General features: G+C 51.0%; 1 protein-coding gene across 1 annotated transcript; it reads left to right on the forward strand.

Annotated features, from left to right (window-relative positions):
- Nucleotides 1–1,208: 1,208 nt before the first annotated feature.
- Nucleotides 1,209–19,088, forward strand: Pltp (phospholipid transfer protein). Its single transcript, XM_057781740.1, has 16 exons — nucleotides 1,209–1,364; nucleotides 1,956–2,066; nucleotides 2,150–2,249; nucleotides 4,298–4,426; nucleotides 5,006–5,161; nucleotides 6,301–6,364; nucleotides 6,447–6,510; nucleotides 7,599–7,690; nucleotides 11,175–11,351; nucleotides 11,440–11,499; nucleotides 13,889–14,053; nucleotides 14,157–14,224; nucleotides 18,346–18,388; nucleotides 18,479–18,542; nucleotides 18,626–18,702; nucleotides 18,951–19,088. Exons 2-16 carry the CDS (start codon nucleotides 1,967–1,969, stop codon nucleotides 19,071–19,073), a joined length of 1,482 nt encoding a protein of 493 aa, XP_057637723.1. The 5' UTR covers nucleotides 1,209–1,364; nucleotides 1,956–1,966; the 3' UTR covers nucleotides 19,074–19,088.
- The last annotated feature ends 341 nt before the right edge of the window (nucleotides 19,089–19,429 follow it).

Below are 19,429 nucleotides of genomic sequence, written 5' to 3' on the forward strand. Positions count from 1 at the left end.
CAAAAACCAAAAAACATTCCTCCTCCCTAACTTCTAACTTAATTGAGAGATTAAATAGGGTCCTAAGGACTGACACCCTAGGTTGTAAATACTGATCCCTCAGATAGAAGAATCTAGGCCTTTTGGGGGGCTATCTCACCCACCTCCCACTGTTTAGGAACAATCCCTGAAAATACAGTAACAGTCACAGAATTTGTCTCAACCTTCAGTTTCCTGCCAGAGAGAATTCCTAAGAGAGCCAGCCTCACAGACTATAAGGTAAAACCAGGTCCGGGGTGATTAGCCATTCTGATTTGCCTGAGAATGGGTGGATTCCCTTGCACAATTCTGGATCCAGGAAGGTCTTGGACGCAAGACTACTTGGTCAGCTGAGCTGGCTGAGTGCTCAGTAAGCATCATTATCAGTTCCTTCTTTCCCTTTGGCCCATCCACAACGCTATAAAAAGGTAGCCAGCACCTACCACACTTTGATGCATGTAACTCTGTGGGCAGTACACGGGTTCCAGGGGCCCTTTGTGGGGCAGCCAGCCACAGGGGTTCACGAAAGAATCCACAGTCCCCCAGGAAGGACAAACCTCCCTCCCGGTGATTCTAGTTGCCCTTGTGGTGTCCTCCTGGGCTTAAAAAACTTGTCAGCTTGCAGGGCGGTGGTGGCGCACGCCTTTAATCCCAGCACTAGGGAGGCAGAGGCAGGTGGATCTCTGTGAGTTCGAGACCAGCCTGGTCTACAGAGCTAGTTCCAGGACAGGCTCCAAAACCACAGAGAAACCCTGTCTCGAAAAACCAAAAACAAAAAAAAAAAAAAACAAAAAAAAAAAACTTGTCAGGTCTTGCTTCTCCAAAAGGAGAAGGTTCCAGGGCCCTAAAACTCCCTGGTAGATTGGGGTCCCATAACAAAGCCAGCAAGGAGATGAATATGATGGAAAGGATGGATGCGCGGAAACGGGAGCTTCCGTGATTCTGTGTTGGACGAGGAAACTGAGGCTCCGCAGTAAAGTGAAGGGGTTTGCTGAAAAGCGTGCAGGAGGAGCTTAGGTGACGGGCATCTTGACAGCTGTGGCTTGGCAGGCCGCCGTTTGCACTTTTCTCGCTCTTTTAGAAGCAAGTCCCCCCACTTGTCCAGACAGCAGCCGAGCTTGTCACAAGCTCGGTACTCCTCTCTCCACCCTCCCGGCTGCCAGCGTCCCGCCCCGTCCCCTCCCAGTCCCCAAGGGGGAGGGGAGAATAGCAGCGAGGAGGGGGGTCGGGAGGCCCAGGCTTATAAAGACTGCAGGACCCGCGCTGCCCGCCAGACCCCGCCGCCTGGATCCCTTGCATTGTCTGCCGTCCGGTGTGACCGCGCCGTCCCCCAGTTCCAACACTAAGTGAGTTGGGGCGCGTCCCCATCGTACCCCTAGACCCTCCTGAGCCGCATGGCCCTTAGAACCCAGGTGGAGAGGAGAGCAGATGAAGGAGGGCGTTGGGATGGGACACCAGGCCGAGTGCCTGATGGGAGAGATTTAGGACCTGGGGGAGCCGGGAGAGCCGGGGAACCCAGGAGACAGCAGTCACCCCGGCCACCCCTGCGCGCGGCCTGGGAGACCGCAAGCAGCTCAGCAGGAATGCGCGTGTGGTGGTTGCCATATCAACATACAAGCCAGCACACGCCCTCCTCCTCTGAAGGAAAAGGGAAAATGGGGGGGGGGGGGTGTCATCCTCCTGAGGTCCAAATTCGTCACGCGGAGGTTGCACGAGGGAACCGAGCCCCAAATCCTCTAGAGGCAAAGCGCAATTCACATCGCGCTTCGGAGCCTCGGTTTCTGCTTCTAGCTAATGGAAACAAGATTATTGGTTCCGAGTGCCCCGAACAGTTTTATGGACAATAACGGTCCGGGCCAGCACCCCGTTCTAGTTGCACGCCCAAGGAGTAGTTTTGAGCCGCCCAGGTGACACCTGCGACCTCACCCTACCCCCAGGCCTGGTCGCCATGGCCCTGCTTCCGGCCCTCTTCTTAGCGCTCCTGGCAGGTGCTCATGCCGAGCTCCCGGGATGCAAGATCCGCGTCACCTCCGCGGCGCTGGAGCTGGGTAAGGCGCGAGGCGGGCGTCGTGGACCGGGTGGGGTGCTCTCACTGCGGGCACGGGAGCTGAGGGTCTCCGTGCTACCTCAGTGAAGCAGGAGGGACTGCGCTTTCTGGAGCAAGAGCTGGAGACCATCACCATCCCGAACCTGTACGGCAGTAAGGGCCACTTCTACTACAATATCTCCGAGTAAGTAGGGCCTGGGGGCGGGGTCTCAAAGATGGGTGGGATGACCTGGGAGACCCCTGGACTCGGGGCGTGGCCAGTTAAACAGGGTGGGGCTCTAAGGTAACGGATGAAGGTAGGCGGGCCCAAGAAAGGGGACCGCGAGCCAGTAGAATTGAAGCTTGGACCAAAGAACACTGTGGAGGTGCGCTAGAAGAATTTACCAGTGGCCGAGAGTGGAGTCTCGGCTTAGGGTGGTGCTAAAAGGGAGGAAGTTTAAGGATGGTAGAGATGGGAGACCTGAGACGTGGGGTGAGTTAAAGTGTTGGTGGTGCACGCCTTTAATCCCAGCACTCGGGAAGCTAGAGGCAGGCAGATCTCTGACTTCCAGGCCAGCCTGGTCTACTGAGCGACTATGCAGAGAAACCTGTCTCAACGAAACAGCAAAAGTTAAAATTCCCGTAGAAGAAATTAAAAAAAAAAAAGGAAAGAAAAAGAAAGAAACAGCGAAAACAGGTCTAGCGATCACAGTTTGGGCAGAGGATGTGGTGCAAGGAACAAGACTATATAGATCTTTTTTCCTTTTTTTTTATATTTATTTATTTCTTTATTCTGTATACAATATTCTGTCTGTGTGTATGTCTGCAGGCCAGAAGAGGGCACCGGACCTCATTACAGATGGTTGTGAGCCATCATGTGGTTGCTGAGAATTCAGCTCAGAACCTTTGGAAGAGCAGGCAATGCTCTTAACCACTGAGCCATCTCTCCAGCCCCTTCCTTTTTTTTTTTTTTAAAGAGTTAATAATTTCATTTTGTGTGCACTGGTGTTTTCTCTGCATTCATGTCTGTGTCAGGGTGTTGGATCCCGTCCCCTGGACCTGAAGTTATGCAATTGTGAACTGCCATGTGGATGCTGCGAATTGAACCCTGATTCTCTGGAAGTCGAGCCAGTGCTCTTCATTGCTGAACCATCTCTCCAGCCCCTATTTATTTATTATGTAGCCTGACTGGCCAGGAATTCACTCTGTAGAGTAGGCTGGTCTGCTTCTGCCTTCTGTGTGCTGGAATTAAGGCATTTGCCACTATGCCCAGCTTTTTTTTTTTTTTTTTTAAACCAAATCCTTGTGTGTGTGTGTAGAAAGGATCCCTTGGGCGCACACATTTAAGATCAGTTTGACTAGCAAATGGAGACTCCTATGTCTCTGTGTAGCCCTGGCACCCCTGGAACTCAGGCAGAGATGGTCTACCTCTGCCTCCCAAGTGCTGGGGCCTGCGCCTGGTGACTCACTCTTTTCTTTTTCTTTTTTTGTTTGTTTAAAGATTTATTTATTTATACGGTATCCTGCCTGTAGGCCAGAAGAGGGCACCAGATCTCACTACAGATGGTTATGAGCCACCATGTGGTTGCTGGGAATTGAACTCAGGACCTTTGGAAGAGCAGTCAGTGCTCTTAACCGCTGAGCCATCTCTCCAGCCCCTCTTTGTTTGTTTTTTTTGGTCTTTTGAGACAGGGTTTCTCTGTGTAGTTTGGGAGCCTGTCCTGGAACTCGCTCTGTAGACCAGGCTGAGCTCACAGAGATCTGCCTGCCACTGCCTCCCAAGTGCTGGGATTAAAGGCGAGCGCCACCACCACCATCCAGCTCTTTTTTTAAAAAAAAAATTTATTATGTTTACAGTGTGCTGTCTGCATGTATGCCTGCAGGCCAGAAGAGGGCACCAGATCTCATTATGGATGGTTGTGAGCCACCATATGGTTGCTGGGAATTGAAGTCAGGACCTCTGGAAAAGCAGCCAAATTCTCTTAATCACTGAGCCATCTCTCCAGCACAACTCCCTGTGTTTTAAACATTAAATACATAAGAAAAGAGGAAGGCCATTTAACCCTTGGGTCCAGAGAGCAGATCTCTGAGTTACCCAATCCAGGTTGAGCTCTTGAGGGGCAAAGGAAAACTCCATCCGACCCATCTGGCTTCCCAGCCTGCAGAAGTTAGAAGAGAAGGGACAAAGTCACTGTGGTTGGGTGAGTCCCTTCCCCTCGGTCCTGGACCAACCCTGACACCTGCCCTCTGCAGGGTGAAGGTCACACAGCTGCAGTTGATATCGTCGGAGCTCCACTTCCAGCCAGACCAGGAGCTGGTGTTACACATCTCCAATGCATCCTTGGGGCTGCACTTCCGGAGGCAGCTTCTCTACTGGTTCTTGTAAGCACCCCCGCCACCCCTCCCCCCACTCCCCTACCCCTTCCCCCCACCCTCACTACCCCTCCCCTCCCCACCCCCTCACCTCCTACCCCCCAACATGCTCAGGAGAGGGCCTGGTGGCTGGGCCCAGTATCCACAAGCCTTCCTAGGTTTCAGTTTCTCCAAGCAAGTGGAGGGTTTGGTAGGCTGTCTGGTGAAGGTAGAGGAGTTATGGGGAGGGTTTATGGTTCTCCACCCCTGGCTATAGGCAGTGAATGGTTATGAGGGAGCAGGGAGTCATTTTTCTAAAGTGTAGATGCTGGTACTTGGCACATACTCCATTTAGTAACTCCACACCCATGCTTATGCAAACAATGCTAATTAAACTCATTGGATCATAAAAAAAAAAAAAAAAAAAAAAAAAGTCCTGAAAGTAAGGGTGGGTCATGTTGGAGAGAAGGGTTTGGCATGGAGATGGATTAGAAGGCAATGGGGGATGTTGTACGGGTGAAGAAAAGGGTATGTTGTACGGGTAAAGAAAAGGGTAGTGATACCTCAGTTCCTCTCCCACTGGGGTGAACACGAACCCCCCTTTGACAGCTATGATGGGGGCTACATCAATGCCTCGGCCGAGGGTGTGTCCATCCGCACAGGTCTGAAGCTCTCCCAGGATCCTACTGGTCGGATTAAAGTGTCCAATGTCTCCTGCGAGGCCTCTGTCTCTAAAATGGATATGGCCTTCGGGGGAACCTTCAGGTAAGTCCTGGCCACAGTGCACACCTTTGAGCCCCATAGTCAAACTTCCTAGCTCAGAAAAAGGACAAATCTTGGGAATCCCACCGAATGTACCCAAATCCTAGTCCCCCCCACCCCTTCCCGGCTGTGTGAACTTGGGCAAGTCAGCGAAGCTCAGTGCCTCGGTGTCTTCTGGGATATGGGGAGAAGAAGGGAGTCTCTTTTCCTGGATCGTCACGGGCACTGTGCTGTCAGATGTAGAATAGTTAGAACAGTTCCTGGCATATAATAAATGTCTAACTGCTAAGATTAAATGTGGTTGTTAGGATTAGTATGCCTGGGGCTAGAACTGGCTCAGTGGTAGAGTATCTGCCTAGAATCCACAAGGCCCTGGGTTCAATCCCCAACCACCTAAATTAGAAAATAAAACTGGAGCCAGGCACGGTAGCACACACCTTTAATTCCAGTTCTTGGGAGGCAGAGGCAGGCAAATCTCTGTGAGTTCGAGGCCAGCCTGGTCTACAAAGCAAGTTCCAATACAGCCAAGACTGTTACACAGAGAAACCCTGTCTCGAAAAACCAAAATACTACTACTGCTATTACTAGCATAAAGCGATATATTGGGGGTCTGGGTGTCCTTGGCATTGAGTTTTTGAGGGGATCATGATAGATTTGTCATCTGGTGTCTGTACACTGTCAGAGTTTGTTTGTTTAACAGATGTAGTGTGTCTCAGGCCTTGAAGACTTAGAAAGCAGTTTAGAGCTCAGCTGGCAGGACTTAAACAGTGGGTATGAGTGCCCAGGAAGTGGAACCAGGACAGTGTTCAGGACGGAGGGTGACCTGAGAAGACTCACTGGAACAGGAGGTGTCGGTGCCCAGTCAGGCCGCAGTGGGCAGGAACACTGGGGAGGGCATTGGGAGTGTACAGGTTAGACCTGGGCATCTCTGGGCAGCTGTGAGCGAGGCACATGACAGCGGAGGGAGCCTTGAGGGTCAAGCTGAGAGGGGCTGGGCTTGGATCTTGGGGCATCTACTGAGGAGCTGGCTGGAACTCAGGAGCCCTTGTTGTAACTGTCTCTTTTGGGCACTGTGTTTTTCCTGGGCCTGGCTTGTGGTCAGGGCAAGGGCTGGGCTAACCCAGGCTCTCCTCTCCTTGCAGGGGAATATATAACTTCTTCTCCACGTTCATCACTTCCGGGATGCGGTTCCTCCTCAACCAGCAGGTGCTGGGCGGTGGCAGACCTGGGTACCAAAGTAGGGGTGGCCTGGTTCTGAGAAGCCCTGACTCTGGTCCTGTTCCCCCAGATCTGCCCTGTGCTCTACCACGCTGGGACAGTGCTTCTCAACTCTCTCCTGGACACGGTGCCCGGTGAGTCAGTGCTGGTGGGGCTGAGAGACCTGACCCAGGACTAGGCCTGGGGCTGGGGGTGGAAGGAAGCTGTACGCTGTTGTCATACAGCTTCTCAGAACAGACCCCTTCCAAGTCCAGCCATGGAGCAGTCCTGGGTTCAAATGTGTCGTTGATCTGCGTCTAACCTTAGGTAAGAAAACCCATTTGGGTTTCGGGTTCCTCATTTGTCTGGCAACACCTCCCCAGGAGCTGTCAAGGTCTTTAGTGTGTGCTTGCTGATCATGGGGCCCCCTTTGTCTCCATCATCACCTTGCTTTTCATGGGTGCTCAATTAACATCAGTCCCTTCTTCCTAAGCCACTATGTCTGTCTACCGCGGAGCAGCGATTCTGTCCCATCAGACAGGTTGGGTGAAGGGCATTGTGAAGGAATGTAGGGGAAGTGACTCCTTTGCCATCTTAAGCATTTTAAAACACACTCTTATCACTCTGCATGTGTGTTGTGTCTGTGTGTGTGTGTGTACTCATGTCATGATGTATGTGCGGAGGTCAGAGGAGAACATTGTGCAGTTGACTGTCTCTTGCCTTTGTACAGGTTCTGGGGTTTGAACTCAGGTTGCCGGGCTTGGGAGGCAAGTTCCTTTAGCTAATGAGCCATTTCGCTGGCCCCTCCTTTTCAGTCTTGCTTGGTGATTTGATGAAAACTTTCCAGTGGTCACAGTAGTCCGGGAACTAACAATAACTTCATTACCAAGCGTGGACACCACCCCAGGCTCTAAGTGCTTGCCGCTTTAAGCCGATCTGATCCTCATAAGAACTTTATGAGGGAGCCCGGCGGTGGTGTCGCCTTTAATCCCAGCACTTGAGAGGCAGAAGCAGGCGGATATCTGTGAGTTCGAGGCCAGCCTGGACTACAAGAGCTAGCTCCAGGACAGCCTCCAAAGCTCCAGAAAAACCCTATCTTGAAAAAACAAAACAAAAACAAAACAAAATAAAAAAGAACTTTATGAGGGGAGGAGTGTCACTATCTGTGAAGGAAAGACAGAGAGAGGTTAAGCACCAGACCCAGTGTCGCCCAGCTTGGAGTGACTTGAGCCCCTTTCTGCAGTGCGTAGTCCTGTGGATGATCTTGTTGGCATCGACTATTCCCTCCTGAAGGATCCTGTGGTCTCCAGTGGCAATATGGACTTGGAATTCCGGGTGAGCTGACTGACTTGGTTACTTGTGACCTCTGACCGCCAACCAGCTTCCTTCTCTCTGTGGCTGAGCAGGGCTCTACAAACCGACACTCTCTCCTCTGCTGTTCTGCTGTGTCCTCCTGCTGTTGTTGCCGCCTTGGGTTCAGCCCCCTAGATCTGGAGGGCAAGCCCCACCTTTCTAGCTATGTCCTGTGTTCTGCAGCTCCTCCTGTCCAGCTGGGCCGCACAAAGGACCTTACCTCAGGGACTTGCTTGCTCATGCCCTGCCCATCCCCTGCCCCTCTCAACCCTGTGAATCAGGTGCCAACAGTCTTCTTTGGGTTTCCGAGGGGGACTGAGTCCAAGCCCTCCAAGGGTACCATGGTCTGAGGATGTTCAAGTTCACCGTTTAAAATGGTATCACAGCCGGGCGTTGGTGGCGCACGCCTTTAATCCCAGCACTCGGGAGGCAGAGGCAGGCGAATCTCTGTGAGTTCAAGTCCAGCCTGGTCTACAAGAGCTAGTTCCAGGACAGGCTCCAAAACCACAGAGAAACCCTGTCTCGAAAAACAAAACAAAAAAAAAAAAACATAAAATGGTGTCACATTTGTGGGGCAGCTAGCCTGCAAATGTTCACTGATCAATACATATTGTGTGTGTACAACACACGCCATGGCACACACGTGGAGGTCAGAGGTCAGCCTGTGGAAGTTGGTTCTCTCTATCCACCTGGGGTCCTGGGGATGAAACTTAGCTCCTCAGGACTGCCAGTAAGCTCCCTTACCAGAGGAGCCATCTTGCCAGCCTGACAATGCTGTTTGTTTGAGACAGTCTCTCTGTGTAGCTCTGACTTTCCTGGAACTTGCTTTGTAGACCAGGCTGGTCTCACAACTTAGAGATCCCCCTGCCTCTGACTCCTGAGTGCCGGAATTAAAGACGTGTGCCACCACACCCAGCAACAATATTTGTTTTTTAAGGCTTATTTTTATTTTCTGTATATAAGTGGTTTTGTCTGTCTGTCTGTCTGTACAGTCCATGTGTGAAGAGGGTTTAGAAACCCTAGATCTGGACCTACAGACTGCTGTGAGCTGCCACATGGTTGCTGGGAACTGAGCCCATATCCTCCGGTGCTCTTAACCACTGAGCTGTCTCCCCCAACTGCTGCTTTTAATTATAGTTGAATTTGTGTGTGTGAAAACACAGCTGTGTTATTAGAATTTTTTTTTTTTTAGTTTTGGAAATAAATATTTCACTGCAGAGAACTTAAGCGAAAGAGTAAAGAGTTCCTGGATAGCAGGAGGGGTCCTTGGAAGTAGGGTACCACATAGCTGCTAGTCTGGACTGATGGTGGAAGCTGGGGGGGGGGAGGTTTTGGGAGGGGCCTGAGCTGGTCAGTCCGGTTGGCCCAGCCACTGCATCCAGGTGACTCTTTGCTTTCAGGCAGGTCTTTAGGTATCGCTTCAGGTGTAGCTTCGAGGCAGGAGTGACCGAAAGCCTGAAAACCTGAAGCCGGGAGCAGAGCATTCTCCTGGCATCCTGCCTTCAGCCAGGACATTCTCACAATGGCTGCTCTGGGGTCCCTGCCCCACTCGGCCTGTTCCTACCTCCTGTTCTCATCCCCACACGCCAAGGAGTAGCCCTATCTGCCTTTGGGGAACGTGGGTAGCTACCAGTCTGGCTTCTTTGAGCTGAGCGGATCATTGGGTGTGGCAGTTGGTGGTCCCCTCCACTGGGCTCTACCTAAGGGATCCGGAGAGTTCATCAGTAGCTCCGTTTGTTTAGGGCTGGGTGTAGTGAGGGGCCTTGGTTGGTACCTGGATAATGATGTGATGGGGGAGTAAGGTGAGAGAGGATAGGGGAGAAATGGACCAGGGACCTTTGCATGGAGAAAACAATTCCCTTCTAGTGGGAGCAGGCAGTTTTTACAGCTCGGCATTACAAGCCCTAAGCAGACGACCAGGACAGGCTGAAAAGAAGGGCACATTAAGACGTGCGGTGGTGGCACACGCCTTTAATCCTACCACTCGGGAGGCAGAGGCAGGCGGATCTCTGTGAGTTCGAGACCAGCCTGGTCTACAAGAGCTAGTTCCAGGACAGGCTCCAAAACTACAGAGAAACCCTGTCTCGAAAAACCAAAAAGAAAAAAAAAAAGAAGGGCACAATCAAAACCTGTAGCGCCTTTCACAGACTCAGGCCGCATCCATTTGTGGCTAGCTTAGTGGATCTTTCACAGGCTCAGGCCACAGCCATTGTGGGTAGCTTAGTGTACCTTTTTCCTAGGCCTTCAAGGCTTGACTGGAAAGTGCTGAACCCAGGGTTCTGCCTTGTAGCTTTTTTGGCAGCTGGAATGGCTAGATATGAGATCTCTCCCTGATGGATTCTCTTTTCAGTTCATGGCCAGGAAGTCATCAGGAATTACTGGGGTGTCTTTGAATTTGAAAAGCGTGGACCACAGGGAATGGCTTTTATAAGTTTAAGTAATTTTATTTTAGGGAGAGGGAGAGAAGGCAGGGCTCCTGTAGAGCAGGACTAGGTCCCAGGAAATAGGGCACCCCAGCTGTGTTCATCTGATGGCTATGAAGACTTGCCCAACGTCAGCAGTTCATATGTGGCCATCTTTGCGTCTTCTTGTGGCTGGCAACAAAGTGTTCTAAAGATTCTGCAGCTCAACTGTTGTAAGTTCAAATCCTGATCCCACCCCTGGCCAGCAGCACGACATCAGGCAGATGGCTTCACCCATCTGTGCCTGTTTCCTAGTAAAGTGCAAAGAACAGAGTGAGATACCATGACTTCCAGGGCTGTGGCACGGACTAAAGGAGCCTCTGTTAGACAGACCGAAGGAAGCATTCATGGTGGTGCACGATGGTATATTCCAAGCCACAAAAGACTGAGGCAGAAGGATTGCCATGAAGTTGAGCCCAGCCAGGGCTACATTAGCAAGACCACATCTCAAAATCACATAAGTCGAGGAGGGCACTGAGTACCTGGAACTGGGTGGCCAGGATGGATATGTAAATTTGGCTGTGATTACTGCTGCCAGTATCCAAGGCCACTCAGACTCCTCCTTTGCCGTGCAGTTATTTTTCCTGGTCCTCTCTGCCTTCCTTTTCTTTGCTCCTTCCTTCTCTTTCTGGGCTTATTCATGGTGTGAAAGTTTTGCCCACTTGTAAGTACAGCAGTGTGTCTGCAGTACCTGTGGAGAACAGAAGGATTGTCTGGAACTGGCAGACTGTTGAGACTATGTGGGTGCTGGGAGTTGAACCCCTGTCCTCTGGAAGAGCAGTACATGCTCTTAATATCTGTGCTGTCTCTTTGGCTCCATGCCTTGCTTCTTGTGCTCCTCCTGTTCTCCTGGCCTCTTTGCAATACTTTTTGAGAGATGAGCCCATGAGTACCCCACCACCCCCAACCCAGGATAGCCACAGAGTCCAGTTCTCCATGACTCCTGACTGTGCCTGGCACAAATCCAATCTACCTTGACCCTGACCCTGAACTCCCAATTCCAGGGAACATTCTTCCCTTTGACTGATGGGAACTGGAGCTTCTTCAACAGGGCGGTGGAGCCACAGTTGGAGGAGGAAGAGAGGATGGTGTATGTGGCCTTCTCTGAGTCCTTCTTTGACTCCGCCATGGAGAGCTACTTCCAGGCTGGAGCCCTGCAGCTGACGCTTGTTGGGGACAAGGTATGGCAGGCTTGTCTGAGGCTGGGTGAAGAAGGGCCCATGTTGGAGGGGTCAGTGATCTTGTCTCATTCCTAATTCCCCTGTTCAGGTGCCAAGTGACCTGGACATGCTTCTGAGGGCCACCTACTTTGGGAGCATTGTTCTTCTGGTGAGTATTGGCTAGAGGCAGGGGTGTGGATGGGGTTGAAGTCACCCCACCGTCACAGCAGTTAGGTGGTAGGCGGCGGGTACAGTTGGAGATCTCCAGCGGTGGCTGTAGAGGTTGGCACTGCCTGCCCTGTCAACTTCACAGAGCAGCTGGGAGGTTGGGAGGGAACCTGAGCCTTCCAGGTGTCGGGGCCTTCAGGGTGGTTGCTACGCTCATTTCTTTACCTTTACTTAATGGGGGAGGATGGAAGGAATGAAAACATTTAAAACAGGGGTTTAGGGATTATAGCACAGTTGGTAGAATGCTTGCTGTGTAGGCGTGAAGCCCCAAGTTCTAGCCTCATCTACAAATATTTTTTAAAAATATGCCAGGGGCTGGAGAGATGACTCAGCAGTTAAGAGCATTGCCTGCTCTTCCAAAGGTCCTGAGTTCAATTCCCAGCAACCACATGGTGGCTCACAACCATCTGTAATGAGGTCTGGTGCCCTCTTCTGGCCTTCAGGCATACACGCAGAAAGAATATTGCATACATAATAAATAAATAAATAAATAAATAAATAAATAAATAAATAAATATGCCAGGCGGTGGTGGTGCACGCCTTTAATCCCAGCACTTGGGAGGCAGAAGCAGGTAGATCTCTTGAGTTCAAGGCCAGCCTGGTCTACAAAACAAGTCCTAGGACAGGCTCCAGCTATAGAGAAACCCTGTCTTAAAAAACAAAACAAATATATATACACACTATCTATCTATCTATCTATCTATCTATCTATCTATCTATCTGTCTATCATCTACCTATCTATCCACACATACATACATACACACATAGTATATACATACATACAATACATACTTACTCCACGGGGTTGGAGATATGGTTCAGTGATTCAGAGCACGGTGCTGCTCTCAGACAGCCCAGGGTTTGGTTTCCAGCACCCACACAGTAGCTGTCTGGAACTCTAATTCAGGAGGACCCAGTGCCCTCTTCTGGTCTCCGAGGGCACTGCATGCATGTATAAATACAAAGCTACAATTTTGTAAGTGATAGGAATTTGAGGTCACACTGGCCTCCTCTACACACATAACCTTGTAAGCGTGTCATGAGTTCTCAGTGAGCGTGTAATTAAATAGTCCCAGCTATGGCGCGCGTGTTCGGTAAAACAGCCGCTGTTGCTGCTGCCGTCCTCGTCAACACGATGGCGGAGTAGTTAAGAGTACGGCTGTGTTCCCAGGCTGCTTGCATTTATCGGTCAGCTCTGCAGCTGAATGACCACACAGACCTCAGTCCTTCTGCTTCAGTTCCCTGGGGGATTGGCTCAGTGAGTAATGTGCTTGCCTTGGACACATGAGGAACCGAGCTCGGATCCCTAGCACCCGTGTTAAGATCTGGGAGCAGAGTTGTTACACACAGCTCTGGGGAGGGGACAGGAGGATTCCTGGGATTTGCTAATCAGCCAATATAGCTGGATCGGTGAGCTGCAGGTCCAGGGAGAGGCCCTGTCACAAAAAATAAGGTTGGAAGTGAGAAAGAAAGACACCTAAGTTGAGCTGTAGCAAGAGCATATGTTCACGCGTGCACCCGTGTGCGTGCACACGCATACCGCATGCACATACACAGAATGAGGATAATAGCACCTGGCTCATTTGGTTGAGCTACTGTGTGTGTATGCTGTGGTCAGAATTATGCTTAAGGAGATGTTTGTTTTTGAGATTGGATCTCATATTCTCATATCGCCCAGGTTGGCCTCAAATTATATATATACAAAAACATATATACACACATATATGTATATAATTATATGTGTGTGTGTGTGTGTGTGTGAATGCCTGCTCCTCCTGCCTCTACCCTACCTCCCAAAGACTGGGATTACAGGTTTAGCTAGCACACCTGCTCAGACTCACGTTTAGCAGTGAGTAAGCGCACGCATTTAATAGTATCACGTGGCCTGTAGCGCAGCGCAGAGATGAGGAGGGATGTTTAAGCAAAAAGGTCATCCATCCCTGGGGAGTCCCGGCTGGGGTTCGAGTCTGGATTAGCTACTGAGGAGAAAGTGGGGGGCAGGGAGTCAGGTGTGGGGTGCGTGCTATAATTTCAGCACTTGAAGGCTGAGCCGGGGGAGCTCTGGAGTCCAGCGTTTCAAGACCAGTCAGGCAACATAGCAAGAGCCCATCTCAAAAGAGAAGGAAGGAAGGAGACAACTTTGACCAACTCATGGGGGCTGGGTGCAGGTCAGAAGGGCGTGGGGCAGTAGTTGCACAGTCTTGCGGTAGCACAGTCTGTACTTGCAATCCTTGTCTCCCAAAAGGCTGAGACTTTGTCCCCCAGTATCCCCAGGGCTCACCAGGTAACAGTTTGGGACTGTGACCCACCTTCCTTACCCCGTCTCCAGAGCCCTACAGTGATTAACTCCCCACTGAAGCTGAAGCTGCAGGCTGTGAGCCCGCCGCATTGCACCATCAAGCCCTCGGGCACCACCATCTCTGTCACTGCCAGCCTCACCATCACCTTGGCCCCACCCATGCTGCCTGAAGTCGAGCTGTCTAAGATGATCATGGTATGGCCCCAGAATGAGGGTGCCTGGGGGTCAGTGAGAAGTGGGTGGTGAGGTGGGCTCCGAACTTTCCCAGTTCCTAATGGCTCCGCGCACTTCCCTTCAGGAAGGGCGTCTCAGTGCTAAGATGACACTCCGGGGCAAGGCACTGCGAACGAAGCTGGACCTTCGCAGGTATGCGGTCGATAGGGATCCTAGGTGGGCCCTTAGCTTCTGAGCCTTAACACCTCCGATAGTGAGTGATCCTGCCCAACATAACCATGGGGCTAAAACCAAGCTCTTCCTGTAAGCCTCCAACAGGCTGGGATCTGTCTTTGTTAGTACATAGGAAACTGAACTCAAGTCTGGGTGTTATGGTTCATGCCTTTAAGTACTCAACATAGGCAGGTGGATCTCAGTGAGTTTAAGGTCGCTCTAGTCTATATAGTGAGATCCAGGCCAGCCAGAGCTACATAGTGAGCTACTGTCTCAAAATGAATGAATGAATGAATGAATGAATGAATGAATGAATGAATGAATGGAGAAGATTTTAACTCAGGCCTGGAGAAATGGCTCAGTGGTTACAAGCACTGGCTGCTCTTTCAGATCAATTCCCAGCACCCACATGGCAGCTCACAACTGCCTGTAACTCCAGTTCCAGCGGATCTGACACCTTCACAGACATACATAGAGGCAAAATACCAATGTGCATAAGATAATAAATCTTTTTTAAAAAGATTTTTAACTCAAGGATATAGGGATGGCTCAGTTGGTAAAGTTCTTGCCTTGTCAGCACAAGGCCCTGAGTTTGAATCCCTAGAGCCCACGGGAAAAGCTTTTAATCCCAGTGATGATGACTAGACACAGGTGGATCCTTGGCAGCTCTGATGAGAGCTAGTCTGGCCTTTGAAAGACCCTGTCTCAAACAAAAGGTGGGAGGCATCTAAGGGCCAACACCCTGGAGGGTGTCTTCTGACCTCATATGCATGCACACACACACACCCCCACACACAAACACACCCCCACACACAAACACACACACACACCTACACATCCAAGCTCTGTCTTAGTAGACAGCCAAAGATGATCCTGCCTCTCTGGAGTGCTGGGATCACAGGCACACACCACCATGTCCTGTTTATTCAGAGCTCCGGGGCTGAACTCAAGGTCTAGGGCATGCTAGATGGCAACACTCTACCAACTGAACCACATCTCCCCAGTCCCCAAAGTACTTCTTCTTTTTTTTTCTTTTGAGACAAGGTCTCATTCCGTAGCATTGGGTGGACTGGCACTCTCTATATTGGGCTGACCTCAAAGTCAAAGAGATCTGCCTCTCGTGTGCTGGGATTACAGGTGTGTGTCACCATTCCTGGCTAACAGTGGTTTCTAAAGCAACGCCTCTGCCTTCTCCCAGCATCCAGAAGCAGGCAAAGCAGGTATTATTAGAGACCAGCAAATTGGTTCAGTAAGGCTAAATGACACACCCACAGTTACACAGCCAAGAGGATGGAAACACTGGTTCGGGCATCAACCTGGGCTCAGTGCAATGGTTACCTTGAAGCAAGTCATTTTCTCGTTCTAAGGCTCATTTCCTCCTGTGCCGAATACCAGTGCAAATACCATCTTCTCTAGGGCCGAGCCAAGCGTCATCGCCCCTGGCCATGTGCGACTCTGCATTTTATAGTTATAATTAAACGTCTGTACTTCACAGTTCGTTAACTAGTGGCTACCTAGCAGACAGTGCAGATACAGAGGCTGAAACAAAACCAGGAAGGGTAGCAGGGTCTTGGAATCTAGAGGCAGGGTCTAGTCCACACAGCCACGTGACTTCTGGCAACTTACATCACCTCTGCTGCTTTAGTTTCCTCATCGGTGCCAAACAGTTTCTAAAAGCCCCAGATTCTTAGGGCTGTGAGTGAGGACTGAGTCACTCTGTTTCACAGTATCGCAGCTCAGCCAGGTAATCCTAGCACCTGAAAGGCTGAGGTAAGAAAACTCCAGTGGGTTTGAGGCCAGCCAAGGCCACCCTACATAGCAAGACCCTGCCTCAAACATCACCAACGACAAACAATCCCAAGGACTGGAGAGATAGCTAAGTGAATGAGTTCAAGGATGACAGCCTGAGGTTGAGCCCTAAAACCCACTTAAAAGCCTGGGGTTCAGGGGTCACGGTTTGTAATCCCAGCACTGGAGAAAACACAGCAGGATCCCTGGGCTCATTCCCCGGCCAGCCTGGCCTAACACGGGAGCTTCAGATCAATGAAGAGATTCTGTCTCAAAACAGCACGGTGGAGCCGGGCGATGGTGGCGCACGCCTTTAATCCCAGCACTCGGGAGGCAGAGGCAGGCGAATCTCTGTGAGTTCGAGACCAGCCTGGTCTAAATGTGCACATATTCATACATACCCCCCTACACACGTGTACCTTTACCCATGCAAACACACATACACACATGTATGCACGTGCCTCAGCAGCATATGTATGTATATTTATGTGGTGTTGGGAATAGAACTGAACTTTATATACATGCCAGGGAAGAGCTCTGCATCTCCAGCCCAGTATCCATCCATCCTTCCTTCCTTCCTTCCTTCCTTCCTTCCTTCCTTCCTTCCTTCCTTCCTTCCTTCCTTCCTTCCTTCCATCCCTTCTTGAGACAGGGTTTCTCTGTGTAGCTCTGGCTGTCCAGGGAACTCATTCTGTAGATCAGGTTGGCCTTGAACCCAAGAGATCTGCCCACCTCTGCCTCCAGGCTGGTCTGGAATTCACAGAGACCGCCTGCCTCTGCCTCCTCCCAAGTGCTGGGATCAAAGGCCTGTGCCTCTGTGGCAGCTCTCTATTTTTTTTTAAAGATTTGCTTTTTAGTAATAGTTGTTTTAATTGTGTGTGTGTGTGTGCATGCACACACACCATGTATATATGGGTGCCTGAAGAGGTCAGAAGACGCTTTGGATATCTTGAAGCCTGAGTTACAAGCCATGTGAGTTGCCAGACACGGGTGCTGGGAACTGAACTCAGCCTCTGGAAGAATCACACGTGCTCTTAACCTCCCCAGTACCGTGTCCCACCCCAACTCCTTTCTGATCAAAGGTCTAGGCTGGTCTGGTACTCAAAGAAAACTGCCTGCCTTTGCCTTTAGAAAGAAAACTGACTGCTGGCTTTAGGGGTCCACCAACCTGGCTAGCTTTTCTTTTTAAAATTAATTTGTGTTGCCAGGCGGTGGTGGCGCACGCCTTTAATCCCAGCACTCGGGAGGCAGAGGCAGGCGGATCTCTGTGAGTTCGAGACCAGCCTGGTCTACAGAGCTAGTTCCAGGACAGGCTCCAAAGCCACAGAGAAACCCTGTCTTGAAAAACCAAAAAAAAAAAAAAATTAATTTGTGTTGCCAGGCGGTGGTGGCGCACGCCTTTAATCCCAGCACTCGGGAGGCAGAGGCAGGCGGATCTCTGTGAGTTCAAGACCAGACTGGTCTACAAGAGCTAGTTCCAGGACAGGCACCAAAGCTACAGAGAAACCTTGTCTCAAAAAAAAACAAACAAACAAAAAAATTAATTTGTGTATATGTGTATGCCTATGTGCATAGGCACTATGTGTGTGGGGAGTCGCATGCCATTGAGTGCCTGTGGTAGTCAAAGGACAACCTGTGGGAGTCCATCCTCGTGTGCCCTAGGGGTCGAACTCAGTCAGGCTTGGTGGCAAGCACTCTTACCCACACTTGAGCCATTTTGCAAGCCCTATTTTAAGTGTTTGAATAAGCTCAGTACCCATTTGGCAGGCAGTAAACATTGTTGAATGTTGTTAGATGAAGGAAACCGTACTTGCTGGGCCATCAGTGGAGTCCTGGCACATTGGCCTTCTTGACAAAGGAAAAGTAGCAGGCCTAAGAAAGGGGGCTCCAGACTGGGTGGTGGTGACGCATGCCTTTAATCCTAGCACTTGGGAGGCAGAGGCAGGTGAGTCTCTGTGAGTTCGAGGCCAGCCTGGTCTGCAGAGTGAGTCCCAGGATAGCCAGGGCTACACAGAGAAACCCTGTCTCAAATAAATAAATAAATAAATGAATGAATGAATGAATGAATGAATGAATGAATGAATAAATAAATAAATAAAACAAAACAAAAAGAAAAAGAGAGGAGGAAAAAAAGAAAAGGGCAGGCTCCAAAGACAAGTGTCACTCAAGCATGCACACCTGGGGAATGGCAGCTCCCTGAAAGATGACTAGGTGGGACCTGGAAGGCTGACACTTGGGGCCATTTTTCAGGTAGGGCCAAGAAAAGGATGTCCCCAGGTTTCATGGCCATGGTGCACATTTTTCTCCTGCAGGTTTCAGATCTACTCAAATCAGTCTGCGCTGGAGTCTCTGGCAGTGAGTTGGGGGTGGCGGTGGGTGGGTGCCCTGGGGCAGGCTGGCAGCCCACACCACCCATGCGCTCCTGTCTGTGCTCTTTTCTCCCAGCTGATCCCACTGCAGGCCCCGCTGAAGACGCTGCTGCAAATTGGAGTGATGCCCATGCTCAATGGTAGGGGCTGAGGGGGCGAGGAAGGAGTGGGGGCAGGGGCTTAGCTGGAGGGAGCCAGCTAAGCTTGCCTCTCCCACCCACAGAGCGGACCTGGCGTGGGGTGCAGATCCCCCTCCCTGAGGGCATCAACTTTGTGCGGGAGGTGGTGACCAACCACGCGGTAAGTAGATTGTGGGTGGGAGGATGCACTCCAGGGTCTTCCCCTCCCTACAACACCCCAGTGCTTTGTGTCCCCCAAAGTCCCTTTCCCACTAGTTGCTCCTCCCTAGCAACTAGCAAGGGATTTTATTCAGAAACAAAGTCAAGCTATAGAGGAGATACACCTCAAAGCAGCTGGGCCCCCCTGAGATCTCTCAATTATAGACAAACTCCTAAAGGACAGAGTGAGACTCCCTGTCCCCTTTCCAGGGCTTCCTCACCGTTGGGGCTGACCTGCACTTTGCCAAAGGGCTTCGAGAAGTGATTGACAAGAACCGTCCTGCCACCGTTGTGGACTCCAGTGTCGCCCCACCCTCTGCAGTGGCTGCCTGAGTTCTTCATCCCACCCAGGCAGCTGGCATTCAGGAATTGGGTCTTCTCAGCATCAGCCCTGGCCCCCTCGTACCCACAGCCTGTAGTATCCCCAGTGCCAGAGAGAAGCATTCGGTTTGAAGCTATACCCGATTTAATTTCATAATCAGTCAGCCATCAATTACAATCCATCCACCCCTCTTCTTGGGCTGCCCTAGAGCTCTGTTGGGGTCCTGGGATGGGGCACTTAATAAGCAGGTGAGGGGAGGTCAGGCCACCGCATGGTGGTGGCAGGAACAAAGTGCTCACTGCCCCCAGGCTGTCTCTGTGAAGCCCTGAGGCCCAGGCTGGGATGCACAGGGCTGTGCTAAGTTGGG

Source organism: Chionomys nivalis, chromosome 9 (genome assembly GCF_950005125.1).
Source record: "Chionomys nivalis chromosome 9, mChiNiv1.1, whole genome shotgun sequence".
NCBI classification, from domain to species: domain Eukaryota; kingdom Metazoa; phylum Chordata; class Mammalia; order Rodentia; family Cricetidae; genus Chionomys; species Chionomys nivalis.